We start from the raw sequence: 22357 nt of genomic DNA on the forward strand, positions 1-22357 counted from the left end.
ATGCCCCGTGCTGGGGATGGAATCGGTCACAGGTAGGCCAGACCATTATCTACGATGGAAGAACTTTGAATGCTGAGAAACCACAAAAGACTATGAAGAGCCCCAGTTATCTGGCATTTCCCTCGTGCCTGAGAGAAATGAGGCTCGGCCAGGTACGCCGCTCTGCGGGGCTTAAAACTTGCAGAGCAAAAGCCTGGAGCGCTGAGGCTGCACACTCGTGTTATGGAACTCACCCGGGCACGTGGGAAATGCTTTGTTTTGCTCCCCAGCTCTGAGTGCTGACTGGAAGGGGACGGCCGTGGGGTGGGTTACTTAAAACCGCAGACCATCCAGGACCGGGTGCTTATTACCTAAGGCTCGGGTCAATTGCATAACTAACCTTAGCCTCACACACAAAGGGATGCGTGCGCGCTGAGGGGCACTGGTTGCCTTCCCCGTTTTGGGAGGGGGTGGGGGGAGGAGAAGGAAAGAAGGCGGGGGTGGGGTTGGGTGGGGGTGCGGTGTCACCCACGTGACGCCGCCGCTCGGAGCGGCCCCGGGAGCGCGCGGAGGCTGCGCCGGAGCTGAAGCCGGAGCTGGGGCCGCGGCCGCGCAGGCGGGGGAGGAGCAGCAGGCGGCCGCCGCCACCGCCACCGCCGCTGCCGCCGTTTCGTCTCCCTCCCGCTCGCTCGCGGGGCCTCCAGTTCGTTGCACATTCTCTCCTGGCGGCGGCGCCACCTGCGCCAGCGAGCGCCGGAACATGGCGACGGGGAGCAGCTGCGGGGAGCCGCGGCTCCCTCTCCTCTTCGCCCTCATCGCGCTCTCGCTCCCCTGGGCTCTGGCCGAAGCCCGGAGCCTGCATGCGGCCGGGGGCCGGGCCCCGCTGCCCCAGGAGCGGGGCTTCTTCGTGCTGCGGGGCCAGCCGGGGCTGCCCGGGAGCGGCGGCGGCGGCGCCGGGGATGCCGCCGGGGGCGCGAGCCGGGTGGCCGGGGAGCTGCGGGCGCCGCCGCGGAGCAAGCGCAGCGCCGCTGCCCATCAGCCAGAGCCGGTGAAGGTGTACGGACAGGTGAGTGTGCGCCGGCCCTCCGGGCGCCGCGCGGCCGCTCGCGGTGTCTGTCATTTCGGGGGAAATGCATCCCAGGTACCCATGGGAATGTCCTCCCCCTTTCCATGCTTTGGCAGAAGGTCGCCGTGTGCAACTGGTCCTGCTGCCTCCGGAGCTGGGGATGCGCCGAATCCCGCACCTGGACACATAGGGATTCGCCCGGCCCTGGCAGCGGGAGTGAAAGCCCTCATCCCGCAGCGGCAGCGTGTCCCCCCCCTCCCCCCCAGCCCCGGCTGAGGAAGAAGTGTGGGGGGCGCTTCCTTAACTTCCACTCACCATAAAGGTGGCAGACCCCAAGCCCGGCCCGTTGCTTGGGAGGGTGGAAGTAAGAGTTAATGTTACGGATGGATTTTTTTTTTTTTTTCCTTTTTTAATCTTTTCCTTAAAAAAAAAGGGAGGGTGGGCTCCACTTTGCATAGTAATCTGCGTTGTGACTTGTAGGAATTAACCGAAATGAAGTAGCTAATTTAGAGGTTTGATTATTCAGCAAGTGATTTATTAGTAGTCAAGCAAAGGGTTTATTAGCTCCTAAGCGATGTTAATTTCTTTTTATGGTTAACCCACTGCTAGGAATGGCGAACAGGTTAATACGGGAGATGGCAAAATTAATTTGATCTTTTATAGTCTCATAAGATTCCCAGTCCCTGCGGTTAAGATCGGTATCAGCAAAGCCAGACTGTAGGCACAGGGGGAAAGAGGCGGCTGCAGGGGAGCTGGGAACGCTCACCTTTCTTAGAAATGAGATGGTGTTTTTCCATTTTAAAGTAAAAATTAAAGGGCTAGGCCCGTGCCGGACTGGGACTGATGCCCTTTATGTTTGCACCTTCCTTTCCCCCAGGGGATCAGCAGAATCTTAGAGGTAGAGTTAGGGCTGTGAACTGTTTTAAGAGATAGTCAACTCCTGTCCCGTTATTTTATAGGTGAAGTCAGTTATCCAATGACTTGTCCAAGGTCACACATTGACTGCATTGTGGTACAAGAGGAAGGAATTTCTAGATTTAGAACTAGCGAGCCTGGTTTCATGTTCCGACTTCCTCATTCATTTTCCGCCTGTGTGATGTTGGGCAGTTAACTTAGCCTCTCTGTGCTGCTTTTTTTTTTTTTAAATGTGTAAAATGACCTTCCGACTTTAGATCTTTGGTCCGTTTTGCTGAACCTCTATTATTTCCCTCTCTTTCCACTCCTTCCTTCCCTCCCCCAGACTGTTTGTTAGGATAGATTAATATAAGATGAAATCCACGCTGGGGTGGTGACTGGGAGCATTTGTTTTTATTTTTTCTCCCTGCAGATTTTATGTACATTCTTATATAACATGTGCATCTGTGCAAAACATAGTGCTGGGAATAGATCTTATTTGCTAACTTGTCTTGTGAATCCTGAATTTCCCTTATCAGAAGCTCTACTGTTTGTTTTTGACTCTCAAGTCAAGCCCCAGCCACAGAACAGGGACACTGACATCAGTGGTGTGTGGGAGGGGAAAGAGCCTTCCTTGTGCACTGCTTCACTGAAGAACTGTAGGGCAGTTTTCCTAAGGAAGGACATGACAAACCCTTCCAGATTCGAGTTGCCTTTCACAGTTAGATTGATGAAGAGGAAGTTTTCCTTTGTTTTAAAGATAGGAATACTGTTTTAATTCCAGGGTTAGATTTTTGTAAGGTCTTTGGGACCAGGAGTAGCCGAAATGAATTATGCTCCCATCTGGGGGTGATTTAATAAGCTGCTTTTTTATCACTGGGATTTCTAGAATGAGTGAGTTCTCCAGATGAATCGTGGGGAATAGTCATTTCACCCCAAAGCACGAAAAACAGGCAGCTTTTTCTAGGCTGTGACTGCCTTAGAAAATCACTCTTTTTCTCCTTGAGGAAATGTGAGGATGGGTTTAATCTGTAGCACAAAAAGCTAGGTTAGAGGTAGATAAGAACTTCCTGGTAGGGATTGCAGGCATTGCAGAATCTATTCCCAGTTTCCTGAGCAAGATGATCAGATTCACAGTCCAATTAAGATGTTTGGTATGGTCCTTCCTACTAAAATAGGGATTCTTAACCTTTTATGAGTTAGGGAACTCTTTGGCAGTTTGAAGAAGCCTGTGGATCCCCTCTCAGAATCGTATTTTAAAATTCATAAAATACATAGGATTTCAAACAAAACTCAAGATTAGTGAAAATAAAGATGTAAGTTTTTTCTCTTCCAAGATCATGTGGGCTCCAGGTTATTAAAAGGACAGAGAGACAAGACTTTCCTCTCAGAAGTTGACTTGGAATTAGGAAGATATAAAGGTCTCTCATTCCATCCAAGACCATCTCCACACATCCAGCTTGCTGCTGGACCCAGGTGGCTCTGGAGGGGAAAGCGAGGCCTTCCCTCACTTAAATCCAATTCACTTGTATGTCACAGCATCACTTCCCTGATGTCACGGCCCTCTTTGAGAAAAAGGACAGATAACAATAACAACAAATCCTGCAGCTGAAATTTCCTAGCTGTTTGACTGTGGTCTAGTCAGTTGACTTCTCTAAATCTCAATTTCCTCTTGTGTAAAATGGGAATAATAATAGCACCCCCTCTAAGGGTATTGTTAAGCTCAAATTACTTTTCTCCAGCTATATAATTGTCAACTCTGTTTCTCTTCCTCTGCCTTTGTGTCTGAAGTAGTGAGAGCCAGTCAAGAGTACTCTGAATATGCATGAAGTTCAGTACCTCTTTGTAGGCACAAAGGGAGGAGGAGGAGAAGGGGATACAGAGGAATGGGAAGATATCTTTCCTGTCTGTGGGAACTTAAAGAGTTTAATGAGAAACCAAGACACATGCAGCTTTAGACATATAAATATAAGTGACAGAAACCAATAAAGGTAGACAGAACCAGCCGCAACTGTACAGAGATTTATTGAAGGCCTATGTAATTAAGGACAGAAAGAACTGTAATAGGGGAGGTAGACTAGTGAGGGGCCAGGTGGGACTCTTGAGCCTGAAGAGAATGTTCACCACTTGCCCTTTAGACACTCCCAAGGAGGTCAGCAGGGTTTCTCCTGGCCACTCCAATTAAAGCAGAGATGGTCAGCATTGTTTTATGTCAGCCTTTGTTGCTGCAGAAGCTGCTGGTCACTTTGGATCCTCTTGATGTTCACCAAGAAAAATCTTAGAATCTGGGTGTGACCTTGAAACTACCAACTGCAGGAATTTTATGCTCTAGAGGGAAGAAGAAAGAACTTTGGTCATTCTAGGAGGAGCTGCCTCTGGGTTTGGAGTCAGAAAATCGGAGTTCTAGTTACATACCTCCTGTGATTTAGGACTGCTAGTCTTAATGTAGGCCTCAGTCTCCACATCATTAAAATAAGAATGACAATTCTTGTCTTAAATTTCTTAAAGGAATATTTGTATGACAAATATTAGAATATGACAATATACCAAAGCAATTTGATATCATTTCTGCTCAACTTATTTTAAATAGTTACTATGTAATGCTTTTTGGTAGGGATGGGGGTATTAAAAAAAAAATGAAATGACACTGACACTGCCCTCAATGAATTGATAATCTAATTGAAGATGGATAAGATAACTTCACAGATAACTATATATTATATAGTTATATTGCAATTATAAATATGAAGTAATCATATTGTTTCTATATATAACACATATTCATAATATGTATATACACGCATATATATGTATAATATATATGTGTATATACACACATACCCATACTCTCCAATCCCTACCTATGAACTTGTTCTGCCTTTCCCCAACTTCCATGTTTCTTAAGTTAGCCATGGAAGTTGGGAAAAGGTAGAATAAGATTGGAAAATGGTGAGTTGTTGAGTTTTCTTGGAAGGAGTCTACCCAAGTAGTAAGCTGGAAGAAGATTGATGCTGGGCTAATAATTGAAGAGCTGTCCTCGCTCTCATTTTATTGTCATCTCTTTTAATGTAAATCTAGTAAAAGCATAGGGATTCACTATCTGGAAAAGGGAGGGAAGTCTTGGAGAAATGGTACATTGGAGATGTGGGAAGGACCCTTCTGATAATAAATGGGATGTTTCACATGTGAATACTTGACCAGATTTTTATAGATTCTAATGGTCTGAAGGGCAGTCAAGTAGTGAAGCTATAAAACAGAACTCAGGTTTATACTCAACCATTTAACAAATTATTTAGAATATTTGATTTGAATCAGGAGACTAGTTTTGTATCTAAATTTTAGCCTTACTAGCTGTATTACCATAGGCCTATTTCTTTTAAAGAATTTTAAGTCCATTCCTTTTCTTTTTTTTAATTCAATTTTTATTTTATTTTTTTCTTCTTTCCCATCCTACTTTTCCTCCCCCACCCATTGAGAAGGCAAGAATAACAAAACCCATTAAACTTTGAGTAGTCATGCAAAACAAATTCCTGTATTAGCCATCTCTGAAAAGTAGGAAAGAAACAAAGGAAGAAAAGAAAATATGTTTCAGTCTTTACTCTGAATCCATTAGCTCTCTATTTGGAGGTTGATAGCATATTTCATCATAAGTCCTTTGAAATTATGGTTGGTCTTTATGTTGATCAGAATTCTTAAATTTTTCAAAGTTGATTATCTTTACAATATTATTATAGATGTTCTCTTGAGTCTACTCATTTCTTTTTTATAACTTCAAATCCTCCCAGTTTTTTTTGAAACAATCCCTTTTCATCATTTCATTTGGTACAATAGTATTTCTTCACATATGACTATAACTTGGTCAGCCATTCCCCAAATGATGGGCATAATTTCATTGTCTAATTCTTGGCTACTACAAAAAAAAGCTTCTATCAATATTTTTGTACATATAGGTCATTTAATCTGCCTTAGTGTTATTTCCTGAGCCTATTTCTAAATTTAATATCAGTTTTTCACTTATAAGATGGAGATAATATTTGTTCTCACTCCAAGCAACTGTTGTGAAAAGTTTATAAACCTTAAAGTTTTATAGAAATGTAAATTATTATTATTAATTTTGAATATCAGTACAGTTTGCAGGGGGAGTAGAGAGTTCGTTTTGGAGTCAAGAAGACTGAGTTCCCTGCCTGCCTCTGGCTCAGGCTTTGTTATTTACTTAATATCTCAGTGCACCAGGCAGTTGTCTTAAGATTACAAATTGCCCAATAGATGCCAATATTCATTTGTAGAGGAAGTTTCCTCACTGGTAGTTCCCTACACTGATGAAATCACAAGTCCACTTAAAAAAAACAAGCATAATGTATATTTCTAAACACAAAAGAGTTCTTAACCAAGATCACCAAATTGAGTTCAGTTTTGTGTTATTAGTTTGTTTTGAGGAAGTGCTCAAGTATACCTACATATTTATTTTTTCTCCTAACACATTCTATCTTCATACTCCCTTTTTAGAACTGAGATAGGAGATTCAGTGTCTTGTTTTGAGACCAGAAATAAGGTGTCAGTTACAGTGCAGGGCTCCCAAACAAAGGAAGGCCTTTTGGGGTGGAATGCTGTTTAGCCTTTGGTCTAGTTTCCCTTGATTTTTGCCTGATATAAGTTCCTGGGAAAAGAATCTGAGGCTGAGTCTAAAGCTAGGATGCTCAATCTTTGTGTTCCCATAGGAAGTGAAGAAGCCAGTATATTGGTCCTTCCTATGAGAGTGAAAAGTGTCATGAATTTGTAGGTAACCTGTTTATATGTGATTTTTGAAGAACACAGGTTTTTGTTGTAAAAATTGTTTTGGGTTTAAGGAGGAGGATCAAGGAATCTTAGAGTTGGAAGGGACCTTAGAGGTTATTTTGTCTAGCTCTCTATCAGACATGCAGTGAGCAGATTGTCCTCTTTCTCCTGTTTCCTCTTGTAGTTACCCAACTTGTGATCATTTTAATAGTTTATTAATACTCAGGGCTCTAGGTGGATTGGATTGGGTAATTAGGGGAAAAAAGGATGATAAGAAAGAGGATGGGAACAAATATTTATTAAGTATTAAATCTATATGCTAGGCAATGTGATAAATACTTTTTGCAACTATTATCTCCTTTGAGCCTCACAACAGCCCTGGGAAGTACATAATATCTTTATAACTTATTTTACAATTGAGAGAGCTGAGGCACACTAAAGTTTATTTACTTGCTCTAGGGCAAATAAATAATAAGTGATAGGTCTGGGATTTGAACCCAACCCAAAACTAGTTTTATATTTTTAATAGCTTTCACTTATCCTTGCTTCCATTGTCATGAAATGATGGAGTCAACTCTATGTAGCCTCAAAATGACATTCATTTTGGTTTCATGATTGTAAATAATCAGTGAGTTCTTAGTTACAAATTCAGGGTATCACACAAGTTAGAACCCCTGGTACTCAGCAGTAGGCACAAAATGATGGGTTTGGGCTGAGATGATCTATGAGACCTCTTCCAGGCCTAATAATCCATTGTTCAGAGTCCATTGTTCATGATCTGCTGTGTTCAAAATTATCCCCACATCACTAAGAGAAGCTCAAAAGAATAGGAGGTTTTCATTCTGCAAGAAGCTGATCTCATAATTTTCTAGTAAATAAATATTTTTTAAGTGATTGCTACTGTGCTAAGGGTCAAGGATGCAAAGAACTAAACATAACAGTTTGTATCATAGCCCTTGAGCAATTTATTCTCTTTCCAGGAATGGATACAACATGTGCATATGTAAGAAAATACAAAATGATACAAAGTAATGTCAAGAAGAAGAATGACCAGGAAGATGAGGAAAGGCCTTGGGAAAAAGGAGGTGCTGGAGGGAGGCTGGGATGCTTAGAAGAAAGTTTGAGATTTGAGGAGGCAGTGATAAGAAGGAAGGGATGTAAGTGGCCTTGGAGTCACATCTAATTCATCAAATCCAACCTCTTCATTTTTATAAATGAAGGAATTAAGGCCCAAAGAAATGAAGTGATTTTTCCCAACATCACAGAAGTCATAGGTGAGAGAATCAGGCTGTCTGAGTCCAAATCCATTGCTGCAGTTTATGGAGATGGGAGATGGAATTTGTTGTGTGAGGAATAGTTATCAGGCCTCATATATGGATGGAGAGTATGTGATGGGGGGTACTACCATGAAATAAAACTAGAAAATAAGTGGGAACCAGAATGGGGAGATTTGCAGATTTGGATTTTTATCACAAAGATAAAAGGAAATCACTAAAGGGTTGGTGGCAGCAGAATTAGATCTCTGTTTAGGAATATCATTTTAATAACTGTGGGATGATAGAGTGGAGAAGAGGCAGACTAGAGGCAGGGAGACCAGTTAGGATATTATTGTATTAATTGCAGCAGAAGTGATGAGGACTTGAACTAGAGGCTGTATGAATGGAGAGAATGGGATAGATGCTAGAGATGTGGTAAAAGAATTGAGAAGATTTTTCAGCTAACAGGCTGTTGCAGTTGAGGGAGAGGAAGAGTTTAGAAATATATAGGAAAAACTCCATGATGGTGAATCTGGATGATTGGAATGATGATAGAAATAGAGAAATTTTGAGCAAGGATAAAGAGTGATTGAGGACACACTCCATATATTATTCTTCTATTTGAGGTAAGTCAAAGCTGAATAAAATATATCAGAATAATCAAGTTCATGGAGTCCATTAGTATTCCCAACTGGGTCCCACAATCCTATGGACTGACATAATGACATTTATGTATATGTATGTATGTATGTATGTGTATATATGTATATTTGTCTACACATACATCTTAATATATGCATGTATATATGCATATACAAACATGTATTTATATATATAGATTATATATGATATTAACTTTTGCTTATTTTAATTTGTGGTATGAAGTTTTCTGTTTTGGTTAAATGAAGTTAATAATGGATTTGCAAAAATCCTTTGACATCTGGGATCCAAGAAGGGGAAACAGTGATTTGAACTGCAGATAATGATGACTATAAAACAAAGTTAGTTTTATATATGTCAGGACTTTGTGGGAGGGTCTTACAGCTATACTTTGGTGTATTCAACCACTCCCACATAGCTTTCGTTATCAATGATGTCATCTTTGCATATGAAAGCCAGTTAATTATTATCTACAGTAAAAAAACATAGTGAGTTCAGGGACATAAACAACTTGAATAGCTGATAATTTTAAAAAATATAATATATTTGGAAAGAATTTGATCTTGAGAGGAATAGATTTACTTTCCTAATTATGTGTTGCTTATGTTAATATTAAAATAAATTTGCTTTCCTTGAAAACCTGCCAGCTGATACGGGAGGTATGGTGAATGTGGTGGAGAAGGCTGGTTTGGATTTTAAAGTTGGGATTATTTAAAATAATGCACAGACACAATGGAAAATTGAATTCATAAAAATCAATAAAAGGCTAGTATAAAGAACTTGGTTTCAAAAAAAATTGGTTCTTTCTATTTATTTTGAAAGGGAAATCAAGATCTGTGCTTAGTGAAAAGCAAAAGGTTTTTAAAAACCATTTATGAAACACTTGATATTAGAGTATGTGTGGAAAGAAATGAGGTAAAGAAAGAAGACTGTTCTTGGTTGACAAGCATTAGGACAGATATACATTGGCAGAATGTATATTCATTCTGTCCACGTAGATGCAGAAATCAATTTCCCTTGGTCTGAAATGAGCTGCAGTTAATTTTGACCTAATTCATTGGCATATCGACCTGTAGACCTTGGGCCTTCAACGAAGAAATGGCGTATACTGCTGTTCAGCCTTGGACTGGCTGAGAATATTAATAGCTAGCATTTATGTAGTACTTGCTGTGTGCCAAGCACTGTGCTAAGCGCTTTACAATTATTATCTCATCTGATTCTCACAGTCCTACAAGGCAGAATACTAAAAATATGGTAGGCTCTCTGGAAAGATAGGAGGTAACTACATGAATTGTTTAAGTTCATTTGCTAAATGCCACATCTAATGCCATATTTACTTATAACCTCAGTTTCCCCATTTCTGCTACCCAGTCTTTATATAGTGCTTTGAGATTTGTAAAATTCTTTACAAGTATTATCTCTTTTTCCTCAAAACAAACTGGGGAGGTAGGAATTGTTATTATCCTCATTTTACAGATGAGGAAATTGAGGTAAAAAGCATATGACTTGTTCAAGCTTACAAGTAATAAGTGTCAGGCTAGATTTGAATTTGTCTTCCTGATTCCGGGCTCCATATACTATCCATTGTATATGAATATCCATGAATATCACTGCTTCTAATGACTGGAATGAACGTCCTTGCTGTTGACATACAATAGTTAAAAAGGAAAATTAAAATAATCAGTGTTCTAGTAATCCATACTAGTGATAATGACAGGAATTGGCTGTGTCACCACTGACCAGTTGCTGGGAAATAGCAACTTTCTTGGCTTGATAAGTGTGTAATTCAGGTAGACTTTTATCTTGCTTGTTTGGTTCAGGTGTTCCTCTTTTTCCCAGAGGTAAAGTGAGGAATAAGTCACCTCATCCAGGAGAGAACTTGTCCCCGCCTTGAAGCCATAGTAACAGTAAATACCATCTTTGTTTCCATCATAAACAGAGGATAGAGAGAAAGCAAGATTTTAGATCTGGAAAACCCCAGTCTTTATAGCCAGAGAGAGAGAGAGAGAGAGAGAGAGAGAGAGAGAGAGAGAGAGAGAGAGAGAGAGAGAGAGAGAGAGAGAGAGAGAGAGAGAGGAGGAGAGAGAGAGAGAGAGAGAGAGAGAGAGAGAGAGAGAGAGAGAGAGAGAGAGAGAGAGAGAGAGAGAGAGAGAGAGTGTGTGTGTGTGTGTGTGTGTGTGTGTGTGTGTGTAGAAAGATATAGTCAGAGACAGGTGGAGAGATAGAAACAGATAAAGGTAAAACAGATAAAAGGAGGGAAAGAGGAAGAAAGAAAGAAAGAAGGGAGACAGAAGCAACAGAGACAGAGGAGGGGAGGGAGGAAGGGAGAGAGGGAAAGACAGAGAGAGGGAGGGGAGGGAGAGAGGAAGAGAGAGAAGATTCTAAATACTGAGCTTGGGAGTGCTTGTGCTAGAAGTCACTTTAGCAGTCAGGTAGTCCAGTCCTTTCATTTTATAGAGGAGAAAACTGAAGCCCAGAAAAGATAAATATATAATTGGCTCCAGGTCACCCAAGTAATAAGTAACTGGGCTTGTTTTTGAACTTATGTTTTCTGACTCCCAAACCCAGCTCTCTTTATTTGCACATGTCATTTCATACCAGTTTTGGACCCTGGGGTGTTCAGGGCACATAAGGAATCCTGAAATGTTAGTGTCAAAAAGGACCTCAGAGATCATTTAGAAGCATTTTGGTATAGTAAACAGAGTTTGGAATCAAAAGGATGTAGGTCGGTGTTCTAGTCCTTAACAATCTATGTGATTTTGCGCAAGTCACTTCTCTTTGGTCTCAGTTTCTTCATTTGTAAATTTAGGGAGCGGGTCTGGATAACCTTTGAGGTCCTTCTGATCTCATTTTTTAAAATATGAGCCTTTAAATTTTTTTATGATGCTTTTGTTTACTTTTATTTATTTATTTTTTAATTTTGAACTTAACAAACATCAAATAAAACTAAAGAAATTTCCACATACAGAAGAATTGGATCTCCTGTGGAATAGTGAAGTGCTATGAAACAGAGCTTGATTTTTTTGTTATAATTAATTAATCACGTAATTTTCATAGCTGTCCTGATTGTCTCTGATTATTTCTTGCTTTTTTCCCCCTCATTTTTTGAAACCCTTTCTCCAGTATCCTTGTATTTCCATCTTCCCCTTTTTCTCTCATTTTGAAACTCAAGAATTTTTGTAACAAATACGTTCAAGCAAAATAAATTCTTTCATTAGTTATGCCCAAATATGTATAATTTTCTATATTGAATAATCTCATTTTCTATATTGAATCATCATATCTTTTTCATCTCCTAGTTCTCTGGATGGTTACATTGTTTAGAGTTCTTAGGTGATTCAAAGTTGTTTTTCCTTACATTGTTATTGAATAGAGGTCATATTGGTTCTGCTCACTTCACTTTGCATAAGTTCATATAGATCTCCTTAGGTTTCTCTAAAACACTTTGTGTCATACCTTATATGATATAATATTTCATTACATTGTTATACTGTAATTTGTTTAGCTATTTCCCAATTGATGGTTTCCAGTACTTTGCTACTACAAAAAGAGCTTTATAAATATTTTTGTACATATAGAACCTTTTTTTCTTTTTCTTTCATCTTTTAGGGATAGAGGCCTAGTAATCAAAGGGTGTATGTGATTTAGTAACTTTTTGGGCATAGTTCCAAATTGCTTTTTAGGATTGTGGGACTAATTTCACTGTTCCACCATATTCATTTTTTGGTCAATTTTACTCATCTGAGTTGCTTAATCTGCATTTCATAAGTTATTAGTGGTTTGAAATATTTACATTTGTTTGTAATAACTTATATTTCTTCCTTAGAAAAACTATATGCTTTGATCATTTATCAAGTTGAAACGGCTTATTTCCCTCAGTTGATTTTTTCTTGTCTTATTGCTATACTTAGCATTTTGAGTGCTCTAACAAATAACAGTTACAGTGGACTTCCTAGGTCTGCTGTTGGCAAAAATCTTATTGTTAAGGTCTCTATACCTATTAAATAATGTTAACTCTTGGTTTTAGATATATACTAATTAAGAAATGATATAGGTTCTGATAAAGACCTTATTTGCAAAATATATAGAGAATTAACTTCAATTTATAAGAATTCAAGCCATTCTCCAATTGATGTGGTCAAAAGATATGAACAGGCAATTTTCATATGAAGAAATTAAAAACATTTCTAGTCATATGAAAATTTGCTCTAAATCTAATGATTTAGATCTGAGAAATGCAAATTAAGATAACTCTGAAGTAACACCACACCTCTCAGATTTGCTAAAATGACAGGAAAAGTTAATGACAAATGTTGGAGGAGATGTGGGAAAACTGGAACACTGATTGATGGAGTTGTGAATGAATCCAACCATTCTGGAGAGCAATCTGGAACTATGCTCAAAAAGTTATCAAACTGTGCATACTCTTTGACCCTGCAGTGTTACTACTGGGCTTATATCCCAAAGAGATCTTAAAGAAGGGAAAGGACCTGCATGTGCAAAAATGTTTATGGCAGCCCTTTATGTAGTGGCAAGAAACTGGAAACTGAATGGATGCCCATCAATTGGAGAATGGCTGAATAAATTATAGTTATGGAATACTATTGTTCTATAAGAAACACTAGCAGGATGATTTCAGAGAGGCCTGGAGAGATTTACAGGAACTGATGCTGAGTGAAGTGAGTAGAATTAGGAAATCATTGTACATGACAACAAGACTATACGATGATCAATTCTGACAAACGTGGCTCTCTTCAACAATGAGATGGCTGATGCTAGTTCCAATGATCTTATTATGAAGAGAGCCATCTACACCCAGAGAGAGGATTGTGGGAACTGAGTGTAGACCACAACATAGCATTTCTAGTATTTTTGTTGTGGTTTATTTGCATTTTGTTTTCTTCTCTCTCTCTCTCTCTCTCTCTCTCTCTCTCTCTCTCTCTCTCTCTCTCTCTTTCTTTTCTTTGTGTGTGCAGCAAGATATTTGTGGAAATATGTATAGAGGAATTGTACATGTTTAACATATATTGGATCATTTGCTGACTGGGGTGGGAGGGGAAGAAAAGGGAAAAAAATCAGAATTATAGGGGTGAATGTAAAAATTTATCCATGTGTGTATTTAAAAAATAAAAAGCTATAATTAAAAAAAAGAAATAAAGAAATGATATGTTTATTCTTATGTTTGTGTGTGTGTGTAACCAAAATGGGTATTGTATTTTTTCTTTTTTTCTTTTCTTTTCTTTCTTTCTTTTTTTTCCCCTGAGGCAATAGGGGTTAAGTGACTTGCCCAGGGTCACACTCAGCTAGGAAGTGTTAAGTGTCTGAGTTCACATTTGAACTCAGGTCTTCCTGACTTCAGGACTGCACTGCAACACCTAGCTGCCCAACGTATTTTTCAAAAGCCTTTTCTGCATCTAATTTTTGTTGTTCTTGTCATTCATGTCATCAATTATTTTTATAGTTTTACTAATATTGAACCAACTCTGGATTCCTGGTATAAATCCAACCTGGCCACTATATTATTGTACATCATTTGCTAATACTTTGTTTCTTAACAATATTTATTAGAAATATTGGTCTAGTTTTCTTTGTTTTGACTCTTTCTATGGTATAGAGACTATATATATTACATACAACCACATACTTAGGACCTTCTTGCCTCTGCAAAGGATTGGGAAGGAGGTATCTTTTCATTTTTTCTTCCTGGAGATCATGTTTGTGTTTTGAATGTTCAACATTTACTTTTTTTGGTAATTTCCGTTTTCATGGTTTCCCTTTTTATTTTTATTTTTATTTTTATATTGTTTCTTCTACTTCACTCTGAACCAGATAACATCTTTCCATTTTTTTTAATGTGACCACCATATCCAGTGTTCCTTATTATGCATTGATATTATCTCATATTCATGTGTATTCTTTTGTTTAACCACTCCATAATCAATGGATATCTACTTTGTTTTAAAATTGTTTGCTGCCATAAAAATTGTTAAAAATATTCTGTTGTTTACGGGAACTTTCCTCTTACTCATGATCTCCTTAGATTATAAACCAAGTCAGGAAATTTTTGGGTCAAAGAGTACATATATTTTAGTAACTTTATTTGTTGTACCAATTCAGAATTCTACCAACACTGTGTGCCTATCTTCCTATAACTCCTTCAGTATTTACTATTACTGTCTTTTGCTGCCTTTGCCAATTTGCCTGGTGTGAGGTAAACTTTAGAGATTATTTGATTTGCATTTCTTTTATTACTAATAATTTGGGTCTTTCATTTGCTTGTTATTAATTTGTAATTCTTCATTTGAGAAATAATTGTTCATATCCTTTGACAATTTACTTGTTTCTCCTGGTTGGTTTTTAACCCTTTTTTTCAATGTCCCTTTATTAAATATAATTTTTATTGCACTGTGGTCACTAAATTATATCTCTAATATCTTTGCTTTTATGCATTGTGTTTTTGCAAAGGTGCCATGCAGTGCTGAGAAATATGTATATATTCCTTTCTATTTCAATTTAGTAACCACAAGAGATCTTCCATAGCCACCTTTTCTAAAATTCTATTTAAGTCCTTAAATTCTTGCTACTTTATTTTTTGGGTTAGATTTATTTACCCCTGAAAATGGTAGAGTGAGGTCTTCAACATTATAGAGTTGTGGTTTGTTTTTCAACTATTTCTCTCTGTGACCCATTTAGTTTTTTCTTTTCAGTTTTTAAAAAGTTTGTCATTTACTACTTTTATGTTAAGTATTGGCATTAATTCTTTATTTTTGATTAGTTTATTTTATTGTTAAATTTTTTGAGATTATAATTGCTACTCCTTTTTTGAGTTCAGTTAAAGCATCATCATTTTGTTAATGCCCCTTATTTCAATGCTTTGGAAATCTTTATGATTCAAGTATGTTTCCTGTAAACAATATACTTATCATTTTCATTCTACTATTTTCTTCCCTTTTATGGTGAATATCCCATTCACATTTATGATAATTATTTGCACATTCCACTTTTTTCTATTATCTTATATTTTCTTCTCTCTCTTCTCTCAGTTCCCTGTTTATAAAGAAGAAAGTGGTTTTAGAATAGGTGTATGTTTCTTACCAATATTATTATCCATGATGCAGTCAGCTTCTGTTAGCAGCTCTCTCTTCTTTTCCCCTCACCCAGATTTCATCACAGGTTCATGTTGTTTCTTTGAAACTCTACTTCAGGATGACCATTGGAAGAAATCAGTAGTATTTTAATGAATGTTTGTAGCTTATATTTCTTTCTTTGAAAACAGCCTGTTTATATTCTTTGACCATTTATCAATCAAGAAACAGCTATTTTTCTTATACATTTGAATGATTTCACACACACATACATACTCAAGCATGCACATGTATATATTTGTACATATATACATATACATATTGGAATCTGAGAAACAGGCTGCATGCGTTTTTTTCCTTCAGTTAATTTTTTCTTCTAATTTTTACTGCTTTGACTTTATTTATGTGAAAACTTTTAATTTGCTGTACTCAAACTGTTCATTTTATTTACTTGATCCTCTTTATCCCTTTTCATGAACTCTCCTATCTGAAAAGTAATTTCTTGTCTGCTCCTCTAATTTATTTATAATGTGACTTTTTTTTAATCCAAGTCATATCCATTTAGAGCTTATTTTGCTATTTTGTGTGCTATGGGTTTTTAACCTAATTTCTGACATTTCAAGAGTATAAGCTGTTAAATTAAATCTGATTTCCGTTAGACTGCTTTCTTTATTTCTTGTTAAATAGGGAATATTTTCTTAGCTCGTTTATGTCTTTGGATTGATCAAATACTAGATTATTGAGTTTTTATTCTTCTTGTCTACCCTTCTCTTTTTAATTTTTAAAGCACTATGTAATGATTTTGATATAATTTGAGATATGGAAATACTGTTCCCCCTTAATTTCTATCTTTCAAAAATTATTGGCTTTGACATTCTAGGTCTTCTGTTCTTCAAGATGAATTTTGTTATTATTTGTCCACCAGTGTAGAGTATACTTTTGGCATCTTGTCTCATATAGCACTGAATCTATAAACTAACTTAGATAGCATTATCATTTTAATTATATTGGCATGGTCTAGTCATGAGCACTGGATATTTATCTAGCTACTTAAAAATTGTTATTTGTTTGTTTAATAAAGAGAGTCTTAACATATTACTGTGACACGGATCCCTTTAGCTGTCAGTAAAGTTCTTTCTCAGAATTTTCAGAATAATATTTTTAGATTTAAATTCATAGAAATAACAAAGAAAACCAGTTATATTGAAGTACAGTTTTCAGATTAAAAAGAATAACAAATTCATGTATCCCAGGTTAAGAACCTTGCTTTTTAAATATAATTTTATCTATACTGCTATTGCATATGCTTTGGTAAACTTATTCACTAATATTTTATTCATTTTGTAGATATTTTGAATGGGATTTTCCTTTCTGTCACAGCCATTTGTTAATATTTTCTTCATTCCTTGCCCTGTAATACAGAAAAGCAATCAAATAAGACCTAATATGTCTAGCACTGTTTGCCACATTCAGAATCTACAGGATACCTCCTCAACTACTCTCCTTCCTCCTTACTAAATAGAACAAAAAATATTTTATCATATGTTTTCTTCAATTGATAGTGGTCATTGAATTTACTATGAGTAAAGATGAGTCAGCTGCTTTTTAATAGCTTTTAATTTACACTATTACAGTCATCATATATATTGTTTTCCTATGAATTCCTGTGAATTCAAATCACATTTCCCCACATTTCTTTGACTTCATATTTGTTGTTTCTTATGGCACAATAAATTCATGTACCAACATTTATTCAATGATTCCTCAAATATAGATATAGCCACTTTGTTCCAAAATTCTTCAATCCAAGAAGGGCTGCTCTTAATATTTGGGGAAAAATGTTTTCTTTCTGTTTCCAGCTTGTGTGAGGTATATGCCTAGTAGGGGTATAACTGGCTCAAAGTATGCAAATTACTTATTGATTTTTCTCAAATACTTCTGTTTATCATTTTTTATCAATTTGATAACTCTGAGATAAAATTAAAGTTTTACTTTTTAATTCCTTTATTATTAGTGATTTGGAACCTCTTTACTATTCCACTAATATTAAGTTGTGTCACCTTTTATTGTTTTTGATAGGTGTGGCAGGTAGTAAGTACTTATCCTTGTTGGTTGATTTTTTTTTTCATATGCCAATCCCCCATTTTATAGATGAAAAATCTGAAGTCCAAATTAGTGGGAATGACTAGCTCAAACTTACTCAGTGAATTAGGAGCAGACAACCAAGTCCTCTGACTTCCTTATTCCACATTTGTTCCATGCTCCTGTAGGTATCTCTGAGATTTAGCTTCTTCTGACTTCTTCTCTTGATTCCCTTGAGGGGCTACTCAGTTAAGAAGACCATGAGACATTCTTTGTACTTTTTGATGGTCCCTTGCACCTTCCCATCTGATGTGGTCCTGTCAAGTTTTCTACTGTGCTTATTCATCACTCCCTTACTGATGGCACCTGCAGTTCTTTGGGTAGGGATTCAAGATGGAAATAGACCCTTGAGTGTGAAAGCATCTCTTATCCCCCTGCCCTTTATTTCCAGTGTGCTTGATGACTTTCCTGGGCGTGACCAAGGCCAGTCTTTCCTTCCAGTCTAGCTTGTGGAGGGGCACTGAGATAAAGATTCAGTCCAGGGGCATGGTCTCCTTCACTTCACATAAACGCTGCTGCCAGCCTGGCTGGAGAACTTTAATTGATCATGCCATTGCTTCTGCAGGCTTTTGACTCCAGAAAATCGGGACCTTTCAGGATGATTTATCTCCAGTTCTCCAATTAGATTAAAAAGACAGCTATGCATTCTCAGAAAGGCAAGCTGATGTAATTATCTCCCAAATCTGGCTTGCAGACAAGGGCAATAAGATAGAGGTTATATAAACCGATTCTGAGGAATAGAGGGTTCAACCGGGAATGTTTAAAGCTTACTGCCCTGGCTCTTTTTCGTTTTCTTTAAAAATGTTTTTTCTAGCACAGCTATGCAAGAAAGGGACTAGCTTATTGTAAAGGAAATTTCTTCCCCCAAATCACTGTGGATTGATAGAGAACAGCAACCCTGCCAACGTGTATGTAATAAAATGTAAATGTGGGATTCTCAAAATTCCAGGATTGTAAGGAGGTGATACCAAGGCTAGAAACATAAATTTCGAATGTCAGTTTTAAAGTATGAAAGCTATCCCTAGGGGAAAGTTGTTGTTGGTGAGTTATAAAGAGATTTGGAACTTTTGAAGAAGCTGTAGAATTGTGAGTCCTATGGGAAAAACCAATGAACACATTAAGAGTAGAATTCCCATTAGGCAGTCCAGGATTATAAATTTAGATAACACATAGGTTCATGCTGCCATTCCTCCTCTCTCCCCCATAGTCCCTCCTTTTTTACAGATGATAAAACACATCTTAAGAAGGGAAATGCTTTGGCCTGGGTCCCACAGGTAGTACTTCCCAGATTTGTACCATTGTAGTTAAGTGGAAAAGCCTTCTGCTTTGGGCTCAGAGGGGGATTAGAATGCTGGAAACTCCTTGCTACCTGTGTGATTTGGGGTAAATCACTTATAATTTTTAGGTACCAGTTTCTTCATTTGTAAAATGCATAAGTTGGACTGGGTAGCTTCTGTGTTTACCTTTAGCTCTTAGTGGAGCCCAGGCTCTTTGATTCTGGATCCTTTCCAACATACCACACTTTCTAGTGAAGAATTAGAGTAAGAAAGTTCAGGTAAGGTGAGCAATTTGGAGTTGAACCAGAGGTATAGAACTGACACAGAAATGCATCCCTCAGGTAAAAGGGGGGAGGAACAAGGGGGAGAGAGAGAGAAGGGACGGGGAGGAAGGGAGACAGGGAGAGAGAGAGGGAGAGGGGGAGGAAGAAAAAGAGACAGACAGACAGACAAAAATAGACAGAGACAGACGTGGAGTAGGGTGCATACTTCCTTCATATATTGCCCTGAATCATCAGTTAATCAATAAACATTTAATAAATGCCGACAGTCTTACAGTGCCAGGTACTATGATAACCTTTGGGGATACAGAAGGAAGCAAAAGCCAGTCCCTGTCCTCCAGGAGCTCATACTCAAATATAAATATATACAAATAAACTATATCCAGGATAAATAGGAAATAATTAACAGAAGTACTGGAATTAAGAGAAGTTGGGGGAAAACAGTCTGTAAAAAAGTGGGATTTTAGTTAATATGTAAGGAAAGCAAGGAAGTCAGTAGTTGAGAAGAGGCAAAATGTTTCAGGCATGGGGGCCAGTCAAAGAAAATGCCCAGAGCTGAGAGATGGAGTATCTCTTGTTCTTGGAACAGTAACCGATATTACTGGATCAAAGAGTACTTACAGGAAGTAAAGTAAGGTATTAGAAGTCTAGAAAGTTATGAAGTGCTGAACAGAGTATTTTGTATTTGATTTGGAGGTGATTGGGAGCCTTTGGGAGTTTATAGAAAGGGAGAATGAGATATCAGACTTGCCCTAAAGGAAAATTGCTTTGATGGGTGAATGGAGAATGAATTGGGTAGAGAGTGGCTTGAGGCAGGCAGACCCACCAGCAGCTGTTGCAGTAGTGAGGTGATAAGGGCCCCTACACATCACAGTAATCACAGTGTCAGTGGGACAAATACAAGAGCTGTGGTAGGGGTGAGATCAACAGATTTTGCAAAAGATCTTGGTAATGACTTAGATGTGGAGGGAGTGAAAGAGTGAGGAATCCAGGATGACTCCTAGGATGTGAGCCTGAGGGACTTGAAGGTTGTTGCCTCTACAGTATTGGGGAAGAGTAGGAGCAGGGGAAGTTTAAAGGGGAAAGATGATGAGTTCTATTTTAGACATAACTACTGGCTATCTCATCCAAGATGTCTGAAAATAAGTTGATCCTTTTGGAGATCAGTAGAGAGGAGGAAGCAGAAGAAATCAATTTGAGAATCATCAGCAGAGAGATAGTAATGAAATCCATGGGAAATGATGAGATCCCCAACTAAAATAAGGAAGGTGAGGAGCATCAGGGCAGAACTAGGGAAGGCCTAGGATTAGAGTTCAGGATCTGTGAGAAGATCTAGAAGAGGAGACAGAGAAATTGTGGTCCTAGAGATAGAAGAAGAGGCAGGAGAAAGTGGTGTCCCAAAAAGAGAGTGATTAGTGTCAGCTGCAGAGAGGTCCAGGAGAATGAGGAGTGAGTAAAAGTTATTGGATGTGTCAGGTAGGAGATCATCAGTAACTATGGAGAGGAAAGTTTTGATGGAATGATAAGGTCAGAGGTCATATTGCAAGAAGAGAGTGAGAAGAGAGAAAGTGGAAGCATCTACTGTGGAAGGCATTTTCAAAGAGTATATAACTGTGTATCTGTGCATCTATCAGTCTGGGCCTGAAGGTAAAAACTGAGTTAACATGTAAAGTCCAGGGATCCCTAACAGTCATTTGAAGAAAAGGCACCTGACCAGAAAGAAGAGACTATTTAATGTTTAAAATCTCCTGTGTGCCTAGAGATAAACTCATTTGTATGTGGTTTTCAGGCTAATGTTCCTTCATATGCAGAGTAAAAATATTTTCTATCCATTCATGTTCTTGCTTTCCACTGTGTTGGATGGTGCAGGAGACCAATGATTCAATTTAGCAAATATTTATAAAATTCCTTGAGTGTGCAAGGTAGTACACTATGCACTAGATGAAAAATGACATAGTCCCTGCACTCAAGGATTTTACAGTCTAATAGAATGATGTGACTTGCACACAAATAAACAATACTAGATAGAATGTGAAAAGGGAAGGAAAGAAGGAAGATTGGAAAAAAAATTATTAAGTGCCTACTATATGCCAGATGTTGTGCTAAGCCCTTTAAAAAATTTATTTTGATTGGTCCTGGAAGACAAATGCTATTATTATGCTCATTTTATAATTGAGGAAACTGAGGAAGACAGAGGCTATGTCATTTGCCTGGGGTCACTTGCTAATAAATTTTGGAAGACAGATTTAAACTCAGGACTTCATAACTATCCACAGCTTTTTCCGTTGCACTACTTATAATGCTTCTAGCAGAAAAGAGAAGATCCTAGTAAAAAATTTGGAAGGGGGGAGATTTGGGAACCATTTTTTTACTTGAGAAAATCAGAGAAGGATTTATGGAAGAAGGGGTGCCTGAGTTGGTCCCCAGAGGAAAAGAATTTCAACCATGAGCAATAAAAGATGATTTATATCCTGTGCAAGGGAAAATGGCTTGTATAAGTGCTTTGACTATGGAAAAGTGCAGAATAAAAACTGGGAAAGTTTTCTTGGGAATGAAGAGCATATGAAAGGGACTAGTATATAAGTTTGGAAAAAGTAATTTGGAGTCAGATTGTGGATGCCCTTAAATGCTAAGATAATGAGTAGGTAGGTAGGTAGTTGGTACAGTGTGTGGAGCATCAGGCCTAGAGTCAGTAATAGTCACCAGTCTGAGTTCAAATCTGACCTCAAATCCTTATTAGCTATATGATCCTGGGCAAGTCATTACTCTTGTTTGCCTCAGTTCCTCATCTGTCAAATGAACTGGAGAAGGAAATGGCCAATCACTTTAGTATCTTTGTCAAGAAGACCCCAAATGGGGTTACAAAGAACTGAACACAATTGAAAAAAATGACTAAACAACAATATCTTGAGAGCAATAGGGAAGTACTGAAGTTTTTTGA

General features: G+C 38.0%; 1 protein-coding gene across 2 annotated transcripts in view; it reads left to right on the forward strand.

Annotated features, from left to right (window-relative positions):
• The first annotated feature begins 719 nt into the window (after positions 1-719).
• SORL1 (sortilin related receptor 1) overlaps positions 720-22357 on the forward strand; it is a 206326-nt gene continuing 184688 nt past the window's right edge. Inside the window, exon 1 of one of the 2 annotated variants that reach the window (XM_074302641.1) lies at positions 720-1045. In XM_074302641.1, coding sequence (XP_074158742.1) covers positions 740-1045 — 306 coding nt within the window. In that variant the 5' untranslated portion in view covers positions 720-739. The remainder of the gene's footprint in view (positions 1046-22357) is intronic. The other variant, XM_074302640.1, reaches the window with a different exon arrangement.

The sequence above is a fragment of the Sminthopsis crassicaudata genome, chromosome 3 (assembly GCF_048593235.1).
Source record: "Sminthopsis crassicaudata isolate SCR6 chromosome 3, ASM4859323v1, whole genome shotgun sequence".
Taxonomy (NCBI): Eukaryota; Metazoa; Chordata; class Mammalia; order Dasyuromorphia; family Dasyuridae; genus Sminthopsis; species Sminthopsis crassicaudata.